This window comes from Chiloscyllium plagiosum, chromosome 33, assembly GCF_004010195.1.
Source record: "Chiloscyllium plagiosum isolate BGI_BamShark_2017 chromosome 33, ASM401019v2, whole genome shotgun sequence".
NCBI lineage: Eukaryota > Metazoa > Chordata > Chondrichthyes > Orectolobiformes > Hemiscylliidae > Chiloscyllium > Chiloscyllium plagiosum.
The window spans coordinates 10,604,084-10,629,085 of record NC_057742.1 but is presented as its reverse complement, the minus strand read 5'-3'; the positions used below and the strand labels follow the sequence as shown (position 1 = coordinate 10,629,085).

The following is a 25,002-nucleotide window of genomic DNA, read 5'->3' as shown; positions in this document are numbered from 1 at the left end:
TTTCTTCTGAGAGTTGGGATTCTTTAGAACTCCTTTGCCTTAGAAAGCTGTGAGGGCAGAGTCCTTGTGTATATTTAAGGCTGAGGATAGGTAGGTAGATAGGTAGATACGTGAATACGTGATCAGTAGAGGCATCAAGGGTTATGGGGAAATGGCAGGGAAGTGGACATGAAGAATGTTCGATTGATCCAATTGAATGGTGGAACAAGGTTGAGGGGCCAATTGACCAACTCCTGTTTCTATTTCGTATGGTCTAAATCAGTACTGGGAGACTTATCAAGGCTAAGCTAAGTACCATTGGTGACAGCACCATTTCTTTCCAATGTAACGTTTTTAGTGATGATACCAGGGTACTTCGTGCTCCCAGCTTGGAACTTATTAATGCAAATTGTTGTCACACCTTGAGAGCAATGTACACCTCCTGTACAATCTCTCTATCTTATATTGTGTTTATTTGTTTGATTTGTGAAGATGATGTATGTGTCTACTTTTCATATCAAAGCAAATACTTAACCCAGAAAGTTAGATTAAGCCATCAAATGCTATTCATGATATATAAATACAGAAAGGACAAACTGAAAAAGGACTTGTCCACAAAGCTTTTCCCATCCTATAATGGCTGGAACATAATAATTAGAGACTGCTCATCTTGCTATCCCCATTTAAAACTCCTAAAAATTGGACACTGGAATCTAAAAATGAAAACTTCTCCTTTCAGAGTTCCAGCTCACAGCTGATAATGAGATATGTAATCCTTTCCATAATATGCAGTATATTCATTTTTTGAAATTAATTCAGGACGTTTCAATTGTACAATTTAATATTTTACTCCTGAGAAGCAAATCTTGCGTTCCACAATCAGCTCACACTTTCTTCCTTGTGTGATACTTTTGTAATAACCCTCTTCCCTCTGTCAAAAATTGTGGATTAAGGCCTCCCCTGTATATTTGACCATGCAATTTTGCAAAGCACTTCAGGGCAGTACTGAGAAAGTCCAACATTATCAGAGTGCTATTTTCGGAAGCAATGTTACACCAATGTCTGTCCTCTTTGGATGTAAGAGCAATAGGGGAGTTCTCTAAGATATCCAAGCAAATATTACCTTTCAACCATCACCATGTCAAATCAAGTTATCTGGTCAACTCATTTTGACTTTGGCATCTTTCTGTGTGCAAATTGGGTGCAAATTATTTGCACTACGACAGTGGCTATACGAGTATTTTATTAGCTGTAAAAACACTTTGAGAAGCTCTAAGGTTGCAGAAGGCATTGTGTAAATGCAAGTTCTTTATTTGCTGCCTGAATCCTGACAGGATTAATATCGAAATTCATCCCACAAACTGATTTTATTGTTTCCAATCTCTGTACCTCAGTTATTACTTCCCCACATAATCTTTCGGCTTTTATAATCTAAAGTTAGATTTTCATGCAGAAGCTTGAAAGTATGGCAACTACACATCCGACTACTGCATTCTAGTTTAACTGATCCCTGCTGAACTTTGGGACTTGGCTTTCGATTTTGAATTCTCACTTTTTTTCCAAAGGTATAATGATAAATGTCTTTTCCTATGTTCTACTAGATATTCAAAGCAATTGTTAGGAGGATTAGAGGAGAGTTGAGCGAGTATCTCGCCCAGAAATTGGTGGGGCTCTGAAACTCCCTACCTGAAACAGTGTTAGAGGCAAAAAATACTTATTGCATTTTTTGAAATAAAACTTCTTCCATAAGCTATTGAAGTGCCACAACCTAAAAGGCTGCAGACCAAGGGCCGTAAAATGGGTTCAGGCTGGATAGCTTTTTTTTTGGCTGGCACTAACACAATGGACAAAGTGGCTTCCTGCATGTGGATTTTTTGTCCCATGTAAGGACCTTTTGTATTCATACAACATCGTCATTGTGATTTCAACTTCAACATCGGATTTGACTTAATCTTTCAAAATCTCACTACTTTTACCATAAATACTATTGGGTCTCTAGTTTTCCTATAAATGTTGTTTGTTTTCCAGGAAAACTAAATGCAGGTAGACAATTTTAAAAATCATTCCTACATTCTGTTATTTCATTCTTGATCACTATTGTATATTGTGACAAGCTCAGCTCAGCATCCCAGAGTAGTGAAGTAAGCAACTTTAGTATTTGCTATTCTTTAAGTAACTGCCAAACACGATTTGCGAATATCAAACTACTTTTCTGCAAGACTCTAGAAATATTGAAATGGGAAGGTGAATAGATTAAAATCACATTTTTCAGAGCCATCAATATTTCATAAAATTATATCAATAACTGCATAATTGTAGCTGATCTGTGTTCCTACATTAACAAAGCAGTCAGGCCGCAGTTATACATTTCTTAATCAAATGTTAATTTGATTTTTTATTTAAAGAAAGTGCTGTTTGAAATTTATGAATGATCCATCAGAAAGGCGATTTACTGCTTTTTATGGATTGTTCAAAGTGTAAAATCCCATCAGCTTCTTTAAATTGGCCTTGTTTTCTGTGCTCCCCTAGTTGCTGGCTGCAGGAGTTCGTCTCTGTGTCTAGTTTGATTGACAGGAATATTTGCGGCGCTGAAAGAGAAAGAAGAGAGAGATTGAGAGGGGCTGAATGTGATGTCAGAATGGTAAAGGGTCATTTGAAGGTTAGCTGCCAGGGAAAGGGTTCAGGGAGAGTTCAGGCGCATATATTAAGCAAATGAATCCTTTTAACCCAGTGACAGAAAGGGAGGGAGGAGAGAGACCAGCAGAGAACACCAAGATATCTTACTCAGGATCGGAGAGAAGGGGAGACGAGAGCGAACACTGTTTAAACTTCTGTGCGTTAATCTGCAAGGACTATCCCAGCATTTGAAGAGGCATTTGCTGACGCTTGGATTGAGACTCTGAGGCTCTTGTAACAGGCAAAGCAGTGGAACTGGTGATGTTATTCTGCCTATGCAGGGCTGCGCCTCCCTTTGTGGATTTGGTGGTGTCGAGATATTTAAATGGTAAATGAACAGTTGGATTGATTACAGGATCACGACTTCAGCAGCTGGGACTGACCATGATTCTGGGTCCCAGTCATAACAACAGAAGCAGAACTCAAACATGATCCCTGTTTCTAATTCTGGCAACCTTGTCCCCTTTTGACTCAGAGGTGTTTCTGTGAAGCTTAATGCTAATTTGCAGGCTACCGATCCATGCTTGAAAGCAGCAAAGAGAGATAAGAGCACCGTGTGGACTGTTTAGCATTCTTGGTGCATTTTGATTTCTGTCCTGTTTCGCAATGTTTGACTGCATGGATGTACTGACAGTAAATCCAGGACAGCTGGTGGATTTTTACACTCAGAGTCCCTCCTGCATGCTCCAGGAAAAAGGATCGAGCCCACCCTGCTTCATTGGGATCAGACACAAAGACTGGCAAAGACTACCTAACCCTCCGTGTAGGTACCACAAATTCACTTCGTCCATAGTGTTCTTTTTCTAGGAACTTAATTTTTTTACAGTAATTCCTGCACGTGTTTTGTTCATTGAGATCTCTTCCAATTTGTGCAATTAAATTATTGAAACATTTTAAAATTTGGTGAATGAAGAATTACATAAGTTTTTTTTGCACTTACAGCATTACAGAGTCCAACTGCACAAGTTTAGTTTATTTTTTTAAAAATTGCAGATTTGAATTTTCTGAATAAGAGTCAACAATATTGAATAATGCTAAGCCAAATCTTTTATTGCTGAAATTCATTTCAGTAGGATTGATCAGGGTGTGTATTGTTAGAGCCAACTGAGTATTCAGATTGTCAGCATGCATATTCAAACCCAGCCCAAGAAGCCAGTAGTTTTGGGCTTTGAGAAGGCCCAAATTCTTTAAGACCAAAGTACCACAAGAGGATTAAAGTCTTTGTGGCTATCCTTCCCTGGCCACTGCTTCCCCTCCACCCCCAACCTGACATTCACTATTTCAATTGCTATAAATAGAGCGAAAGCAATAAACTTTGCTCTCATGTTTCTGAAGATTTTTTTTGTCTGCAGGAAATTTGTACGACTAAAATTTGTTGCTAATTAGAGAGTAATGTTTCTTGCTTCAAGGTGCATGTGACCTGGTGCAGTTGGCATTATTTTCCCCCGAGTATGTGATTTTTCTGTCATTAGGCTAATCATTTCTGACATTTCTTCCACAGCAGTGAGCATTGATACTCCTTATCATGGCTTCCTGAATTTGTCCACAGATGATTTGAATATAGTCACACCAAAAAAAAATTAAGATTTGTCTTTGTACTTCATGCCAGGTTGTCGTAGTGTAAATGTAGGCTAAATTTTGGTGGAAGGGTGTGATGGCTGAAGTTTTAATTGAAGACATAATTGTGTAGACATCACAGCAACTGTACATTTTTCACGTTATTATTTTCTAGTTTCATATTCCTGTGTTGTAGTTAACAACTATAAACACTCCTGAGTTTAATATGTTCCCAAGGGGGACACTGTTTCTGTTTTATCATTGTTGGAAAAACTTTCCCCCCTGTTGTAAAACACAGTGTAAATCTGTTACTTGCTTTCTGAAAACATTGCCGCGTCACTAAAGTCTCATTGGGTCTCTTGCACGAAAAGAGCTTCATGACTAAAATGACGTGAAGCATGTTTGAAGCTACTTTCCTTTGCCATGACTGTCTCTGTATTTCAGATTAGGCAGATCCACCTCAGCACGCCAACTCCTCAGATTTATATTGCCAAATGCTGCTTCCTTATTCCTGACAGCAGTATCATAAATCCACTTTCTGCTGTCATCAGAAGGAAGTAGATTTTAATAGCTTAAGTATGGAAAGCTTGCACTCTTTCATGATTCAAGAAATGCTAAATGACAAAAAAAGCTGAAGTTCCCAACAATCGTTCTTTATTTGGAATTAGCAACTTGATATTTGAAAATGTAGTCCAATATTTTTTAGTAGCTAGCCAGCAGTACTGAGAAACTACCATTGTCCTAGAATCCTTTTAAAATAAATTGGAGTTGTAACAGGATTTTACAGTATTGTTAATGCTGCTATGTTAGTAATAGTGACTTGCAGTAATAGGAGGTTGCAAAACATCCCCATATTCTGTTCTATGTCATCAGTATTGAATAAACTTTGATTCACATTGGACATTAGCCATGAGTTAGAAAAGAATTAGTGGAGACAGCAAGCATTGTGATAATAAGAGATAAATATTGACAAAAGTTTGAAGATGGGAAGAGCATCATACAGGGACTTAGATTTCAGAATATTGTCTTCAAACAAAAGTTGACTTGTACAAGTGTGTTTGGGGCCAAAGTATGATTTCTTTTACATATTGAGCTGTTAAATAATATTTTCTTATGCAACTTGGCACTGTTTATCTGAGAAAAGAAACAAAAAAAACTTGATGTTTTCAAGTCAGTACCTCATACAGTATTTCCAGGAATGCTACCATAACCTTAAAAAATTCTTGTAATATTTAAAGGAGCCTCAATGTAATTATAGACTTTTGTTATTGTCAATGTGTCATCTCAGCTCAGTTGGTAAAACTGGCCTCTGCACCAGACAGTTGAGAGTTCAAGACTGGTCCTGGGACAAGCTTAAACACACAGCCCAGAATTAGTGCTTCACAGGAGCCATCCTTTGGACAAGACATTAATCCAAGATTCCATTTGCTGATTTTGGGTATCAAGGGCTAGAATATAAAGAGGATGAAGTTTTGCTACAGCTATGTGAATTCCTGGTTCGGTCACATCTCGAGTGCAGTTTTGGGTAATACACCCTAGAATATATAACTTTTTGAAAGGAGTGCAGTGTAGTGCAGATTAATTGAAAATGCTACTGGGGAACAAAGGGTTTGTTATGAGGCGTGATAACTCGAGTCAGGCTATTTCTCCAGGTACATAGAAACTTAAGTTGTAATGTTATTGAAGTAGGATTTAGGATTTTAAAAAGAATTGAAAGGGTAGATAGAGACAAATTTGTGTTAGTGGCAAAGTATGAGAAAAAGAAATGTGACTTAACTTAACTTAAAGTCAAGCCATTTAGGCAAGGAGTAAGGAAATATCCTTTCATATGAAAGGTGGTAGAGTTCTATTAAAATGTAGTGATTGCTCATTCGATTAAAAAAATTTAAATTGTGAATTGCTAGATTATTTTCCAGCCAAGGTAGGTAAATAGAGTTTATTTTCAGATCAAACATGACTTCATTGAATGCTGGACAGGCTTAGTGACCTGAATGCCTACAACGCTTTTATATTCTACTACCTGAATAAAACACACAGTTCACTCTGTAACCTTAAACACTTTTCTCTTTCAGCCAACAGCACCACAAAACAGCAGAAAAACTCACTTCCTTGCTGTTACAGGCTGGGTACTATATTTACTCTCTTAAAAGTGGAACTGTGATTGGAGTATTTTCTTGAATGATAAGATCTGGGAGACACAACAAAGCACTTTTCTAATGGAAATTTATCTTTTAAAGTAGGTACTGAGATACGTTAAATCAAAGCTCTACTATTTTTCTGCAGTAATTTGTGCAAAGTTGTTTATTTAATTTTTTATCCTCTGGTTCCATTGCTTGTTAGAACTGGCATGGTGCTCAGAGGTGGCCAGTGTTGTGCTTTGTGGTTGTGAAGGGTTTGTTTCTATTTTTGTTTTTTTTTGTTGTTTTTGATGTGGGATAAATTTTGTAGATTCAATCTGGGAGGCTAGATGCAGTGTAATTTTCCCTGTGTATGCAGCAGAATGCAAAAAGCTCGAAGGGTGGCCTGCCTGGTATTGTCTGCTGACAAAGGCATGTGGTGTTGAGGCCTACAGCCTTGCTGTGATGAAACACAGGCACCAAGCAGTTATCACTCCCTCCCCTTCCAATTTTCTCTTCTCCCCCAGGGGCATTGACTCTTTGCTTGGTGTACTCTTCCACAGGGCCAGCAGTCATTCAATACTTCACCATCATGTGCAAATCTAACCAGTAAATGCTTGTGGCTGCTTTACCTCAATGACATTACAGCTAAACTTGCCCTCACCCAAGAACTGTGCATCTGTTTTGCGGCATAATTGACTGGATAGTGATCAGGATTGGGATCTATGTTTGTTTTTTGCAGCACCCTCCCTAGCCTCAGAACACTTGGATCAATTCACTCAATCCCACTATTGCCCTTCCAAAAGCACTAGTGTAAAATGGTCCTGACATCAAACTTTCCTATTTATGCGATCCATGATCATGTCAAACAGGGCTGTTACGGCTTCATAGTAAAGTCATATAGATCTAGAGCACAGAAGAAGGCCCTTCAGCCCATCAAGTCTGCACCTGTGAACAACCACCACCCAGCTATTCCAATCCCAATTTGCAGTACTTGGCCTATGGTCTTGCAAATGTATATCAAAATACTTCCTAAATGTTTTCTGCCTCTGCTACGTTTACAGACACTAGGTTCTAGATTCCCATCACCCTCTGAGTGAAACTTTTCTCTCATATCACCTCTAAATATCCTGCCCCTTTAAATCTATGGCCCCGTCATTGATTCCTCCACAGAGGAAAAGTTCCTTTTTGTCTAGAAACAAAACATGCTGGAAATCATAGCAGATCCAGCAGCATTCATGGAGAGAAACCAAGCTCATGTTTTAAGTCTAGATGACTCTCCATCACAGCTGATTTGTAGTGTGGAGGAGACAGCATTTATGCAATAGGAGGAAGTGGGGTTGGAGTGCTGGGGGGAAAAGGGGTGTTGATAGAGCAGATAGTGCAGATTAAATGATTGGAATATGACAATAAGCTGCAGTGAAAGACAGTGGGCTGAGAAGGTGCTGAATTTACTGGCCTCTGTTTTCTCTGGGCCCTTTATTTAGCCAAATGAGCTTTTAGCATCTCCTCACCTCTTCCAATGCCCCTCCAAACAGTTAGTTTGCAGAAGTCACTGTCTTTGGGACAGCCCCCCAGTTGTCTGCGTGAACGCTGTTTGGTACCTTTTGAGGCTACCTCAATCAATGCAAGGGGAGAACCTAGATAGTGGCTGTCGTAACCTATTCACACTTGTGGTTGTCGCAACTGAGAAATCTGTATTGTGACTTAATGTGATGTCACGCACACTAATAGACCCCAGAGGCATTTCTATTTGACATTTTTGTCTGAAGAGAAACTTTCTGACCTTCGTCTCCCCTTGCTTTATCTTATTGTTATGTCTGAAATAGATTTTACAAGTTTACCTCTTCTTTGCAGTTCACTTCCATAAATACTTGTATCATGCAACCTGGCTGGGGTTACTCAGTGGCACTTCACTGAATCAGTGTTTAACTGTCTCCTTTATTTCCCAGTGACCCAAAGGCTGTCACTGACGGTATTAGCTGATGAGAGCTTGATACATTCAAAAATGTATCTTTCTTTGACTTGGACTCTTATTGTTGTAACTGTAGAATTCAGAATTCTATGTGCTTTGTCGATTGTTGCTGTGTATTGGTTAGCAGCAAGAAGCGGAAAGAGGCTTGTTCTCTCTGTAACCATCATTCCCACCCCGGCTCCCCACCTATCCTTGGGTACTAGAACCTGCTGTAACTCTGGAATTGGGGCCTTGCGTGAGATCAGATAGCTTAGCTCATCAAGGCAGGGTCATACTTTGGTTGTAGTGTTGGAATATCATGCTGGGCTGTACTCTTATCCATTAAATAGATCATCATTTCTAGCCAGCTTTACATATTATTATAATTTGAGGAAGTCAATTGATGTAGACAAGCTGCAGTTACAAAATAGAAATGACTGGCAAAGATTTTTAAAAAAAAAAATTGGCAGATAGGATAGAACAGTTTGACGTAATCCGGCCTTTTTTCCCACCTAATTATTTTCCGATTTGATTTCTCAGGGTGCACTGGCACCTTATTACTAAGGATGAAGGTTGTGCTAAGGTCCAAATAAAATCTAAAATATGGTTCTTGTTAACTAGTTTTAGGTTGTACCACACAATGATGTGAAGTATTGAACGATGGTGTTAATGTATTAAAGTCGAAACCAACATGCAATCTTCAGCCATTATGCCGTGTGTGACAAATGTTTTCAGTTATTTCAAACAGTAGATAGTTAACAGACTTTTGGTCTTTTTATAGATTAACTCCAGAGAAGGGTTGTAATTGTTAAAAATGTGTTTGCTTTTCTGAAACTAAACCTAAACTGCAGATCGTTATCCTCTGAACCATTTGTTGTTTTTGGTGCTGTGAGAAAATGGTATGTTTGCCGACACTGTGGGGCCGACTAGGCCTGCAGGCCTGGAATTTAAGCATATGGTTATGTTTAGCCACTGTGATTACTATCTATATAAAGTAAAGTTTTCATTTGTTTTTTTGCCAAGCGAAGGTGCTCACAGGCTGCATTATTATATACTTCTTATTCCCGGAATAGTTTACTGGAATATTCACTTTTACAGGAATTTGCACAGAATATAAACAATCGACTAAAGTGCATCTGATGTCTACCAATTATACTGAACGTTTTGCAATGATCTTGTATCCTACTTTGGATTCCTTGACAAGATACAAATCACAGGCTATTCTGTTTTAAACTATAACTTTTATTTTAAACCAGAGGGCCCAAGAATCAACAATGGGAAGTTAGAGCCATTTCGCCTGAGGACTAATGTTGTAGAATTTGTTATCAGGAATGCAATTTTAGTGAATTGTATTAAAATTAAACAACTCTTTCTGATTAGTGAGATTGATGTGTGAGGGGGTTGTGATTTTTTTTTTTTCCTGCGCCTAATGTTTTATTCCTGAATTGAAAGCTCTCATGCTTTTATGTTAGGCTTTTGATTAAAGAGTATTCCTTTCCCCTCACTGACAGTCATCAGTTCAATATGGGTATCCTATTAGTTGGGTTTTCCCATCTTCCTAAAAAGCAATTGATACTATTCAGCTAATTAATGCTTTAAATAATCAGATTAATAAACTAAGTGTGAAATTAATTCAAGAGCGAGATTGAAACCTACCTGTTTTTTTCGCAAGTATACCAGGAGTGCAGAAGTGGGAGGAATACCACTTTTTTATTGCTTCAGAGCTGTGTGAGAGATGCAATGTCAAAACAGATAGTGAACATTCTATCTGATATGCCATTGCTGTTCGCTCTATTCAAACCTCAACGATACAGTACACTGTCCCTTGGTTGATCTACAGAAATGGATGTGCAGCTGCAAAAGGTTGATTTGACAAAAGTCCCCGTTCAGTACTCCAGAGAAAAGCAATGCGTTTTTTTCTAGATACAGTTGGTTGCCAAGTTCAATATACTGTGCCCTACCTGCAGGATATGGGATGTACACACATGCAAATGATACAATTGACGGAATCTGACTAGGCAAGATTACACCCCCCAGATCCCAACAGGGTGGCAGCAGGATGCCTGGTGTTACAGTGAAGGACATGAATTGACAGGAGATTGTCAAAGCCCTGGGAGCTTTTCTGAAGAAGTCTGGTTAGTTAAACGTGTGTGATTGGGTTGACACCGTGCAGCTGGCCAAATGCAAAGAACTGGCTTTGTATGATAAGAACTGGTACTACACCTGGGCTGTCTCCACACTGCATTTCTTGTACCTGGATCAGTGTTGGAGTCAGTGTCATGACCAAGATTTTAAGATGGCTGCTAGTGCACCAGGGTGGAGCCCTGTCACTCCGGCCATGATTCCAAATCTGTGGTTAGGAAGGTTTCTGCAGACGTGTAGAGACCTGAAGTTGGTTGAGAAGGATCCCAACGGTGCCGCAGACTGACTCCGCAAGGCCAGGGAGATCCAGCAGTGAACAAGAAGCATTGGATGTGTGTGTCATTATTTTGGAGAATGATTTAAGTCTTAATTTAGTGAATTCAAAATTGCCAGGTGGGAATGTGGAGTTGAGGGCACTCTTAGATTAATCATGATCTCCCTGAATGACCCTCTGTTTCTAATTCCTATGTAATGTTACTGCTGACAATCTCTGTCAAACCTACGGTTCTTTACCTACATCTCCTGCACGTTTCCAACACACACAATACAATTTGAAAACGTTGCCACATTCCTATCTTCCAAGGGCATCGCACCTCACAAAATCATCTTACTATCTGATGTGTAGTCCTGAAACACTGGTCTGTATGCAAGCAATATGCACATATGCCATTAGATGTGTGTTATTATTTTAAAACTCCAATATCTAGTTTCTGCTTTTAGAATCATAACCTCTTTCCACACTGTAGAGCTTGTGTTTGACCTATCAAGACTGTGCCGGCTCCTCACCCTGTCCATCTAACCCCACACTTTCCATGACTAATCCACCTAACCTGCACATCCTTGGACACTATGGACAATTTAGCATAGCCAATCCACCTAACCTACACTTTGTTTTTTGGACGGAGGGGGAGATTGGATCCCACAGAGGAAACCCATGCAGACGTAGAATGTGCAAATTCCACACACAGTCACCCGAGGGTAGAATTAAACCGGGCACCTGGTGCTGAGAGGCAGTGAGTACTGCAAGCTGGTTTGTCAAAGACATCGTCACATCCTAGAGGAAGAGACCTCAAGCGAAGCACATCCCCTCTAGCATGACCACGTAACTTTTGTTGGGGGAGAGGTTTTGAGGATCTCCTCATTTTCTCATTCCTCAAAAACAAGGAATTCAAAGAGGAGAACTGATCGTGTCATGACAGCTTTCTCAAATTTAGTGAAATATGCCAGTGCAGTAAGATGGGAGAGAGGAAATGAAAGGACAAAAAAATCTAAGTGTGCCAAGCTGCATGTAACAAAGCAAAGCATAATAGGCTCACACTAACTGAGAAACCAGCTAAACATATCTTTAAAACACTAAAGGCTAGAAAATATGTTTGGATGTGCCCCTGTTTATACTAGCAATCAGTAAGTGTTTTCCTCCAGGAGAAAACCATAAAAGGTGAGGAAGCTGTGCCGTCAGCCGCAGAGTTTTTGTGCCCACAGCGAGGTCTGTGCAACAACCTCTGCTGACACCAGCACAGTCCAAACAAGGCAGAACAAGCAGCACACCCTCTGCACTTTTGAGGAAATGATTCTCTATTTAATGTTCCCCACCCCACATAACTTCCTCTTGACTTTCTTTACATTGGCATTTTATGCACCCCATTATTGCTTTTGGATAGGACCTAGCTGCCTTTTGTAATTCTGTATACCTTTATTGTATAAACATTCATGGACTTTTCCCAATAGTTTATAGAAAGTTTAGCCTATGAGAAACTAGACATGCAGATTGATAGTGTGCCGACTCCTGAGTTTGATCCCTGGTTTTTGCTGAGTTAGCTTACCTGAGTTGCACTAGTGATTTGATCTATTATTGTCACATGTACCCGAGTACAGTGAAAGGTTTTGTTTTGTCAGCAGTACAGGCAGATCATAACATACAGAGACCATCTGGTGGTTGAACAGAGCAAGGAATACAAAGTTACAGCTGCACAGAAGGTGCACAAAAAGCAAGATAAACATTGGATCTCTCAAATTTCAAATCCATTCAGAATTCTAATAACTGCAGGGAAGAAGCTTTCCTTGAACCTACTGGTGGGTGTGTTTAAGCTTTTGTACCTTCTGCCTGATGGAAGGGTTTGAATGAGATTATAACTGGGGTGGGAGGGATCTTTGATGTTGGCTGCCTTTCCACGGCAGTGAGAAGTGTAGGTGGAGTCAGGTTGGCCTGCGTGATGGTCTGGGCTGTGTTCACAACTTTCTGTAGTTTCGTACAGTGTTAGGGAGAGCAGTTGTCGTACCAAGCCGTGATGTATCCAGATAAAATGCTTTCTATGGTGCATCTGTAAAAGTTAGTGAGGGTCCTCATGGACATGCTGAAATTTCTTCGCCTCCTGAGGAAGAAGGGATGTTGTGGTGCCTTCTTGACTATCCGTCAATACGACTTTGATATTTTTCTATTCTGTCATAGCAAATAACCATATGCTACCCAATGCTTTTGTGACTTTTTGCTATGATATTGAATAGTTCAATGCACATCAATGATACATTCCGAAAGTCTGTAAATTCTGTATAAACCCAACATTGTGTGACTCTGCAATGAAGCATTGAACTTCTCGAAAGGCAACAGGTTATTCGGCTGTGACAGCACCAAACCCAAGCCAATAGTGTTCACCTTTTGTGTAATGTTCAGCTAGACAGGTGCAACATTTCCAGGTGTTTATTCTGAACTTCATGTCCCAGAGACACTCAGAGCAATTCAGGAACTATCCACTCGCCACCAGCCAAGGTGAGGTTGACTAGATTGGCACAGAATAGGTTTCTTCGAGACCTGCAGCATTCAGTGATAAAGCAGGATGCGGATTAGCGCATTGAACCAGCTTTTTTTTTGTATTACACTACCTTTCTAGGGTTGGTTCTGTGGCATGAGTGTCCTTGCATGTCCTTAGAGTGCAAATATATCACTATTAATGCTGATTTAAACTTAGTATCAACAGCCTATTTGAAGTGACCTTCCATCAGATATTTTTTGTAACTTTAAATTGTCTCTTGCTTTTATATGTCAGTCCATTGTGCCAAAATAAAAGTGCACTTTTAAAATGTCACTTTTTAGATCAATGCAGGCACTTAAATACTTGGTGTTTATTTGCTAAAGGGACAGATGTTGGGTAGGGACTTCAAGCCAGTAATTGAATATCTCTTGTTTCTGCTGAGGTATAGAAATTGCTTGAGCTTTGCTCTTGCAAGTTTAAAACATCATCAGAATTCGATTAAATTGCAGTCTTATAACAGTCTCCTCTGCATCCATTATTCCAGGTAACGCTTACACTGCCTAGTGACCTGTGCATCATTTGTGGATGTAAGCATCACTTCACTTGAATCTCCATGTCAGGCTGATCTGACAACATATCTGCAGAAACCATGATTTTGTGAAAGCTTGTCATTCAGAATGAATTACCTCATGAAATCACTCATAGAGACTGTACTGTTCCATTTTTAGTTACGAGGACCCTTGTGATCACAATTGGAAAAGTTGGAATGTAAAGCTGTATGAATCAATGGTTAAATAGCTTCCAGCATTTAGTTATAGAGTTTAAAGAAGAAACAAAAAGTCTAATGGTTAGCTTTTTAGCAGCCCAAGTTTCGGTAAAGTCTTTGTTCGAGTCAAGAATAGCCTTATTGTAAACTCTTTAAACGCGCGTGCACACATGCTCACACACACATGCACACTTCATTGGAGGTCAGTCTGAAGGAAAAGATACGTATGAATTGATTGTTTCTTTCTTCAGTGTTACCCTGTCATTGATTTCTGTGAAGAAAATAGTTAGAAACCCATTATTTTCTCCTAAATATTTTAATTACATTTTGAATTAATCTTGCTGTCTACTATCTTAATTTCCAAAGAGCTACTTGTCAATTTTAAGTTTGTTTGCCCACTCTCGAGTGACCTAGGCACTAATCTCTGTGTACCATTTTTGGAGAAGAACCATGAATAAGTAGATTACTGAAATCAGAATTCAATGAAAACATTGTGGCATTCCAACAAGGGCTCAATGGACCTTTATTTTGACATCGACTTCAAGACATAGACATGGAATGAAGGTTTACAAAAGACTCTGGCAAGTGGAAGAGTCTGGTTTATTTTAGAAGGAGTTGCTGCTTATTTAAAAACCGAAAGAACTGCAGATGCTGTAAATCAGAAACAAATAACAGAAGTTGCTGGAAAAGCTCAGCAGGTCTGGCAGCATCTGTGAAGAGAAATCAGAGTTAACATTTCAGGCCGATCTGAGGAAGGGTCACCAGACGCTGAAGCCTTAACTCTGATTTCTCTTCACAGATGCTGCCAGACTTGCTGAGTGTTTCCAGCAACTTCTGTTTTTGTTGCTGCTTAATTAGCCTGTTAACATTTTCATGCTCCCACTTATACAGTAATATAATTATTTACAACATGTAAAATTTAGTTTCTTATTTTCTTTCTAAAGTTATAATCAACAAACTTAGTGCAATATTAAACTGCAGAGAGACAGTTTGCTGTTCACTGCTTCTCATTTAACATGGAATAATCAGCATCCAGAACATTTTAAGCGAGTAGCTGACGATTAGTGACAGACATTATTGCAAGCACACTGACATGGTAATAATTATTTTGCTCACGTAATTTTATTAGTCCTTTCACATCCCTTATGATCGCTAATGGTTTTTGACAGTGGAATTGCAAGTCGTGAATTCTGCCAGAAGGATCCCTATCAAAAAGTATTACCCAAATAGTTTCTTGTACATGTGTAAAGCGATTAATTATTTCCAATTTCTGCCCCCACCCATTTGCTCCATCCCCAACACCACTCGTGTTCTCTAGCTCCTGACTAACTGAACAAATTCAGTGGTAATTTTCGAATGATAAAGGGGAGAGTGAGAAAGCTGTGAAAAAGGAGTGGGGAATTAGGACTAATTGAACACAGTAATTCTACCAAATACTATATCATAGGCATGATAGACCAAGTGGCCTCCTACGTTCAAACATTCTCTGATTTAACCATAACTTTTATTGAGCATGCCTGTGTTGAAAGCCCAGTGTGGAACATAGGTGTGTTGCTGAAATTTAACAAGATTATGTGCTGAATGCAAACCCATACTGAGTTCCAAGTGCACCCTGGAGATCATATCAGCCACCCCAACATAACCATTCATGGATTCTCACTGGGATCAGTTCTTGCGCTAGCTCTCTTTGAGAAACATACCAATGGCTTCCCTCCCCTAAGCTCATCATCTCTTTGTTTATGCTGACAATTTAGCCCTAACTTTCTCGAATGCAGAGCTTAAGAAAACACTTGAAGATCTAAGTTCTTTGAAACCTACTTAAAAAAATGTAGACTTCTGCAGCAGGTAGTTTGGTGAGCGTGAGGTCAAGTAGGTCTTTTTGATGTCTATTCTGTCATCACTTCAAATAGATGCAATCTTGCTAGTGGCTATGTTCTTCAAGACTCAGGTCAATCAGTAATGGTGCTAGCACGCTGCTCAGTGATGGACATTGACATCCCCACCCAGAATACATTCTGCACCCTTGCTATGTTCAATGCAGAATTTTCATCAGTGAAGGGTGGACAGTAAATGTACTCAGCAAGAGGTTTCCTTGTCAAAGCTTGAACTTGATTCCGTGGACTTCATGGGGACGGGAGTCAAGACCAATTAACAGGGGCACTCCATATTCCCTCCCTGCTTCCCTCTGATGGCTCTGTCTTGCTAGTGGCTGGTGATGGAAGCCATTTGCTGAAAGTTGTTGTTCTTTGAGGGTGACTGTATCAAATACCATTCAAGTTGTCTTCTTATTTTTGCATATCCCCAAATATTAGTGTTGGGGCCTTTGCAATATCAAATGAGATGGGTATGCTTTGTTATAGGCGAAGGTGAGTACTGCAGAAGCTGGAGATCAGAGTCCAGATTAGAGTGGTGCTAGAAAAGCACAGCAGGTCAGGCAGCATTTGAGGAGCAGAAAAATCGACGTTTCAGACAAAACCCCTTCATCAAGAATGTCTTAACGAATCTTCCAAAAAGTCTTATTATAAATGTTTAAAACTAATGAAAGGTTCAATCTAGAATTTAGAAATCTAGAATCCTGATTAAAAACAAAATAATTCAGTATCCATCACGTATGTCACCTAGCTACTCTTCTAAACAGAAAGGGAACTCCGGGGGGGAATTGCAGAGTACAAACTGTGTTTGACCACTCTGACCAGGTACATAAATGAAGAGTACCCAAGTCTTTGGTAAAACCAAACAATAAGCTCCTATTTTGTAATTACCCATACTGGCTAACTTTATGAACGTTTGCAGCCAGTATTGAACTATATGCTCTCAAAGGTAGTGTTAGGAATTTGGGTGTAACTGACTCCTTTGGATCTTGAAACAAAATTATCGCATGCGAACAGACCAGTATGGCCGTAGACTACGAACAGAAGTAGACTACTCAACCCTTCAAGCTTATATTCAATTAGATTGTGTCTGATCTTCATTTGCCTTCCATTGTTCCACATCTTTGATTCCCTTTCCTGATTAAAACTTACCAATTGCAATCTTGGAAATTTCAAACGACTTCGCATCCATAGCCATTTGGGAGAGAGAGCCAAATTTTCATCACCCTTAGGAAACCAGTAGCTACAATCATAGAAATACTAAGCTGGTTAATTTTGAAGAGTAGGAGAACAATAGCACCATGTACTTAGAATTTGCATTAACCTTTGGAATTTGACATCAATATTTTATTATTTCAAAGCCAAACAGTCTGGATTCTTTGGATTTTACAATGCTGAAGTTCAGACCATCGGAAAATTGAAAACATGTTAGTTTCAACAATTGAATGTTTTTCAAGTTGAGGCTAAAAATGAATTCAGATCCCTAGAAGTTCCAGTGATAGTGATAGTACAAAACCACTATTTTGCCACCTAATGGCCTTGAAAGACACATGAGGATTGCCTGAAAAGCCAAAGAAAGGGAATACCAGGTGATGTTCTGGGATATACTTCAGCATTTGAAAAAAGCATTCCTAATTCTGGTGCTCACTTCTCATGTTAATTAGGTGACCTCTTATCCCTGGCTCATTTCTTGGCCAGCCAGTCCAAATTATGCTGCGATTTTTCTGCATTTTTTTTTTTGTTCAGCCAAAAAATCTCAGCTTGTGCCTTTTCTTCAAGACCTTTTATTCAGCAAGAAATTGGCAAGCATTGAAGCCATTACAAGATACTCCCTCATGTTAAAAGAATGCATGTTGGCTGTGGAGTGACATTTTCCTCCACAAATTGTTCAGATGCTGGAGTAAAATACAAAGGGTAAAGGGTGACCGAACAATACCATCTCTCTGCTTTGTGATTACTGAGTTTTGTACTGTTCACTGTACATCGGTGACAATAATTTATTAACTTGGTTGACAGTATGAAGTACACAGCTTTTCTGAGTTATTTCTTCTGTTTTGGAAGCTAATTATACCCATGTTACAAACAATGTTTTAAACAAATTGTAGTTGAGGCAATATCTGTATCGTTTCCAAGCTTCAACATCTATAATACCTGGCATAGTTTCTTTATTCACAGGGTTTGGGCATTGCTGGCAAAACTATCAGTTAGTGTCCCTTTCGAAGGTGATTGTGAGCCATGATCTTGACAACTGAATAGCTTGCCAGATCATTTTAGATTCATCAGTCAATCATTTTGATATAGGTTTGGAGTCACCTATAGGAGCAAGATGGCAGATTTCAATACTGAATCTTTTTCCAGAGTTATTTAACTAACTGAACTGAAATTCCCTGCAACTATAAATGCCCAAGGAAAAGTTCATGTGTTTATTATTTTAACACAATATTTAGAAATAGTATTTTGTTACTGATTTCCATTCATGGGAACATGTCTCGAGAAGCAGCAGGGAAGGGAGAGTAGAGAGTGAATGGCATATGATACCGACATCAGGAACAAAATCCTGATACATATCACAGTCATTGAATTATTTTGATCATCCTGTTAGGACATGCTGTGATACACCTTTGAACCCAGATCACCTGGCCCAGAGTTCAGGAGACTACCACTGTGCCACAAGAGCCCCTTGGCGTGTGCGAAAACAGCAACATTGTCATATTGAGGGAGGTTCAATAATAAATGTGAAGCTGGTTAAGTGGGTCTTAATTATATAACCTTGGGAATTAATCAGCTCACCAGAAAGTCCACTACTGACATTTCCTGCTTATTTTGGTATGAAGTCATAAACACTTGGAAAATCCTATGTTCAAGCTTTCGTCTATCTCAGGACTGCTGTTGGTTCAACAATTTCGGGGTAGGGATGAGGAAGAAAATCAGGCTTTTATTATCCAGCAGCAACTGCTGCAAAAATACATGTGTTGCAGTTAGAAAAGACTAGATTAGACTGTAACATTCATCAAAGTGAAATAGCTTTCCATTGTCCATGATCAATTATGATGAAAGGCAACTTGGGTGATGTGAAGGAAGACTCTAGATATCTAAAATTTACATGTACGTGACATACTGTCTTCAGTTGAGGATGGGGAGAAAAAAAATCAAGAAGTTAGAAAACTAAAGGAGAAACTGCTCTACATACGGTATTATAACAGCTGTCAGGATATCGCAGTGTGCCTTTATACAGCATTTTAAAAATATTGCTGAAACAAAACAAATGGACGCACATAGTTATATGGATGTTGAGCCATAGAGGGAAAGATTAGGAGGTTTGATTTCAATCATGGTCAAACCTATGTATTTTGTAAAGATTTTGGAAGTTGGAAAGAAGAAATAGGTAATGGATAAGGTTGTTTGGGAAGAAGTGTCAGGAAATGGCACTCAGTTGCCTGAGGTCTCTTGGGGGAATGCATGGGTAAAGCAAGTTATAGACCTAGGGACATGGAAAATTTGTAGTAAAAGATGCGACAACTATTTAGTCGGAACTATATAAATCAGTAAAGATGATGTGCAAGCAGGATGTGATAGGCTGTACGCTAGTTATATTTGCAGAGGGTGAGATGTCAGAAAGATAAACATTGGAAGATTTGAATCAATTGAGATACTTCTACAGGCCTGAATACGAAAAGAAAAGACTTGTAGTCCCCACTGCTGTTGTCTGTGCTTAACGGGTGGTCTTTTAACGAATATTATTCCTTGAATTCATTATTTTAACACCTGCCTGTCAGAAAGTTGGGAAAAGTCACAAGGTTAGGTGGATAACAGATACTTTCTGCAATTGTCCTACCAGCCTAATTCCAGAGAGAAGGGAGAATAATGCACATGTGGGAACATAATTCCAGGGCCTGAAAGCATAGAACAGATTGTTTTTCATACGATAATGTACAGTTATGTACTATCTTATTATGATGTGTTCAACTATCCAGCCTTCAATGCCCCCTAATAGCTCTGTCATCTGGTGTAATCTTAACATGGCAGAATTCATGCAGAGTTCAGGTAGTAGTTTGGCATGCGGATTACCAAGCCATTGATTTAGTATGTTCTCCAATCTTTCCGTGGTCCTATAGGTGCCCTGAAGAGTTAATATAACAAAGCTTCTTTGTGAACAAGTTCTCTGCCTTTTTAAGCTGTTTTCTTTACTTTCATAGAATCCCTACAGTGCGGGGAAGCAGTCTGTTGAGTCCACACTGACCCTCTGAAAAGCATCCCATCTGGACCCTCTCCCCTTCCTAACCTTGTAACCCTGCATTTTCCCATGACTAAACCAACCAGCCTACACATCCTGGACACCATAGGCAGTTTAGCATAGCCAGTCCACCTAACCTGCACATCTTTGAACTGTGGGAGGAAACCAGAACACCCAGGGGAAATCCACGCACACATGGAGAATGTCCAAACTTACACAGACAGTAGTTGCCATTTGAGTACCATTTTTTTTTGTCTTCATTCTATGTAAATGTTGAAATACTGTATTGTTCAAAACTGAATAATCAAATAACATGCTAGCAAAAGGCTTTCAAGAAATCAGTATTGATTTCAGTATCAATAGTAGCAGCGTGTAGCGTTCATTATTGATTTTTCAAATGTGATTAAATATTTGTGTTCCTTGATGATTTGTAGCATTAATGTGATGCAGATCAGAAGGTTGCAAGTTTGATTCCTACTTGGCTACTCTCACTTGAGGCTTAATAATTGGCATTGTTTAAATAGGGTAGAATGTTTAACAAATACAAGTACCTGATGTTATCTAGGAATCATTCTTGAAATATGATGACGTGAATTAAGGGCAGGCTGGACAGTCAAACTGATATATTATGACATCCCAAACCAATTTTTTTTCTTCATTGATCTCTCTGAAGATCGAGCAATTGCTGCCAGTGTCAACTGCCTTGATTCTGACTGGCTCCGGTTATTTGGGAGTAGTCTAGGACCAATTGTTCCACTGAATCTTGGGGCCCCATTTCATCCTCAGTGGTGCAGAGGTCAGAATGTGAAGGAAGAACATTTAAAAAATTGAACTGTTTGACATGATTGAGTAATTCAGGCAGAGAATTCAAAGTGAGTGATTGTACAATACCACATTTTTATACATTTGTCCAGTCATGCATTAATTCTGACATGAAATCAATTATTGATGTTCTATCGCAGTGTGTTTAATATGAGACTAAGGATTCAGATGATTTATTGATAGCATGTAATCACTCAGGTAGGATCGGAGCTGATGTACTGTAGACAGTGGGATGGTGAAGAACTTTAACAAATATGCTTTTCTGCCCTTTATTATTTTCCACTGAGGTTAAAATTGCACTCAGCTTCCCAAGAGAGAACTTGCAAAATCAATCTGAAATTGCAGCTCAAAATGAACTTTCAAATGAAGTAATATTGGGTCATCTTCTTGACTCATTGAGTTTATCCAGTGCGTAGCTGAGCTGTGCATAGAAGTAGGGCCCCAGATTCAATTCCCAGGATGTGCTAAATGATCTGGTCTCAGCTGGGACAGCTGTAAGTGTAACTACTAATAATTAAAAAAGCAAAATCTGAAAGAAGAACTGAAAATGCAGCAAATCGTTTAGGATCTCTAAGGCCAGTTATGGCATAATGATTACATAACTTCACACCAGAAGAGAGGAAGTGGTATATGCTTTTACACTGGGTCGGTATTTGGAAAGGACAAGATTCCTCGACTTTGAAAAATAATTATTTATACATTTTGTGACATGTAGGAGCATTGACTGGCGAATATTATATGGGAAAAGCAGAAAAAGTTCCTTGTGGTTCATGCAAAGAATCTATGATGTAAATCAACTCAAGCTTTTCATCAGAGAAGATCTCCAGCATATTTCTGGGGAAATAATCCAAACATTAATCTCGATCATCCTCAATTGTCCCTTCCTTTTATGATGTCCTATACTTTGATAACTGTTCTTTATGTAGTGCCAAACCTCCAGCTGAGTGCCCAAGTGGCTGTTAGCTGTATCTGAACTACTCTATAGTCAGTACCAGCAAACTTTGTTTGCAGACAAGTTAACTTCTGCCTTTTCCTGATTATTGTTTTCCAACATTGGTTCAAGGGCACTCACGCTAGTTCTGATATCATGACTGAGATTTGCTGTTCGGCACAGATTGTGAATCAATGGTCCAGTACCACATGAAGAGGAAAATAATGCTATCAGAGACAGAAGTTTTCATGAAACATTATATTTAGTGATGTAAATTCAGATAATCAGTTCTGTCTGCTTGTCTGTTTTTCTATCCTCATGTTTCACTGTCCTAGCTTCCTTTCTCTCCAGCTCCGGAAACATGCTCTCCCTTGTGCCTCAATGAAAAATTCAAAAATGCTTTTTTTTTGTCTCATAGCTTCTGCCAACATAAATGAGATATTGTTGTAGCTAACATCTGTCCAGCACAGTTTAATTGGATCAAATGGGTCTGTGTCATTGGGGGCATACAGCACTGTTTGTACTCCTCTGGGCTGCCCAGGAAATGTCTTCATGTAAAACAGACCTCTTTTTCATTTTCAACTATGTCTTAGTAATCCTTTTGTTGGGAAAAGGAATTAAAATGTTTTTAGAAATTAAAATCAAAGTGAAATTGTACAACAGGATATTAAAGAATAAAACCAGACTTCAACACCTAGATGTTAAAATTGCAACATCCGTTTGTGCTTCCTGTATGGAAGGACTATCAAAACATTAGGCTCTGTTTAGTGCTTCAGCCTCGTTGGAATCTTTTCCAGATCTTTTTAACCCTTTGTGCCACTGAATTGTATTAAAAAATTACTGAGAAATCTCTGAAATTGTTCTCTCTATGAGAACTGCAGCTTTCCCCTCTCCCAGCTGCCAGCACTGATTTAAATTCAAGATTTTTTTGTGTCCAAATGCATTTCTTTGACAAAAGACTCCTCCAGTTAACTGCAAAGTCATTAACTGATGTCAACAGTATTGATCTGAGCAAAATGACTCCGGAATGTCACTAGCTTAATTTATTTTATAAGTTTATTCACCACCGTCTTCAATTTTCAATCCCCCTGGCCCCCTATGCCCTTCCAATTTTCTCCCTCCTCTGTGATTCATAGCTATACGCTGAAATATGACTCCACAGACACCAAGAAGCCTTTTTTTTTTGTTTAAAAACCTAATTGAGTCATATCTTATGCTGGCTGACATGGGGAAAGACAGAAGAAATTCGGCCTGTATAATTTCTCCTGGCCTGCCACCATCACCACTAAATATGCGTACACCCTCTTCCTAAACATCATCTCCCCCAACCTGAGTGGATACACAATCAAAGCTACGCACTCCAATCCCCAGTCTGTTCGTAGGAACATTTCTGGGGCAGGGAGACGATTGAATATAATCCACCATGACTTGCTTTCTGCTGCTTATCAGGCTAATCCAACTGCTTTATGTAGGAACACCTAGATTATAGGAACAGATACAATTATTAGACATTACTGAATAGATACAAAAAATGTTACTGAAAATTGAAACCTCACCTCCAAAATAAACGTAATTAGTTTCATAGCAGATGCAAGCCATCTTCAATCACAATATCATGCAGAGTACTGCAATAACTTGCTGTTATATATGCCTCATTTAATACTGAGGTGAATAGCTACACACATGTGATTTGTGCATGCTCTGTTGTTCTGAAACCATGAATATAGCTATGTGTATAAGTCGAATCTTCTGCCAGTCTGTCCAACTTTGTGTATTGTTGTCAGCATGACAGGGATCTTTTCCAATACCACTGGCTGGTTCACTCCAATAATGGTCAAACCACATTACTTGCATGTGCCGGTGGGACCTGTGGGCAGCCAGACCAAACTTGGCAAACTGGACTCGGCAGCCTTTATTTGTGTTGGCTGCTCAATGCAGGCAGCAAGAGCGAAGCTTTATCCCAAGGGGAGTCTTCATGACACAATTGGCACTTTGTTGCTTTGTTTACTTTGCAGAGTTGCTTCCAGCAGAAATCTTGAAGTCAGAGATGCAGCCGCTGTAAAGTAAATAATATACCCTTATGGTTTTCAGAGCATTCTATGTACAAATAGATAAATTAATCTCTTCTATTACCAATTGAGCTCTCATAGGATTTTTTGTGAACTATTATGAGCTTAATATAGAATCCTGGTACCCTTAGGAAAGCAGGTGCATCATGTAGTTCCTTAAGATATCTTTTACTTAAAATAATGAAAATTATGTTTGGAACGCTGAATCCACTTATCATTTACGCTCTTTCTTAGAATGATCACATATATTGCTTTCATTACAAACAACTTCAATTTTGTTCTGTTAACTCTGTACTTCTGGGGTTTCACAAACAAGTTCTTATCAACAGAAAACAGGGTAAATGTTACCTTGCAAGTTAGGCATTCAAATGTTTCACAAAAAAATGAATAACTTGCAGGATTTACTTTTGAAATCTTGAGAATTAATTTAGTCACAGGCTTTGGGACAGCTGAAAAAAAATGCAATCAGCCAAAGCAGGTGTACAAGAGATCGGCTGACGTGACGTTGGAACACTGAGGCATCAAAGTTCTGTCAACTTCAGAAGCCTTGCTGTTGGAACAATGTCTGTCTCAGAATGACTTCCATGAGGGTGCTGAAGGCGTATGCTTGATGAGAAGATCAGACATATTCTGCTCTGAAATCATGCATATTGTCATCCCCGAGGTGTTCATTAACATCTTGAGCACCTTCAGGGCTAGGACTGACGACAGTAGCTGAACTAAATATTATTGCTGTCATATAAAAAGCATCAGCTGTGCACAGAGGATCAGAGTTCTGGCCAACATTGCTATCAGCTTCCATCTACCCTTCTGGATACAGGGACATTTTGTTCTGTAGCATAATGATTTAAGCAAGAAGCGATGTGTTCTCTAATTGGTCCTTTCATTGTTATGATTGCCTCTGGAATTTTTTCAGTATGCTTGTATTTTGACAGGAAATTGTGCAGGAAATTTAAGATTTAGCCCAGGACTTCACATAATTCAGTGCAGTGCTGGCAGTTTTATGAAGAAATTCTATTCTCAGCATATTTCCAATTTGGGCAAAAGTTAAAGAAGTGAAACCATGCAAAATATTGATACTAGATTCTGTAGTCTTTAATTATTTCTTGTTCTGAATTATATCAGAATAAATAC

General features: G+C 39.0%; 1 protein-coding gene across 21 annotated transcripts in view; it reads left to right on the top strand.

The window, feature by feature from the left end:
* The window catches only part of raraa (retinoic acid receptor, alpha a), a 580,457-nt gene that overhangs the window by 461,257 nt on the left and 94,198 nt on the right, over positions 1 to 25,002 (top strand). Inside the window, exon 1 of one of the 21 annotated variants that reach the window (XM_043674904.1) lies at positions 2,722 to 3,418. The exons of 19 other annotated variants lie outside the window; for them this stretch is intronic. In XM_043674904.1, coding sequence (XP_043530839.1) covers positions 3,262 to 3,418 — 157 coding nt within the window. In that variant the 5' untranslated portion in view covers positions 2,722 to 3,261. Of the gene's footprint in view, positions 1 to 2,721; positions 3,419 to 25,002 lie in introns of those variants that run through there. One more of the 21 variants, XM_043674918.1, reaches the window with a different exon arrangement.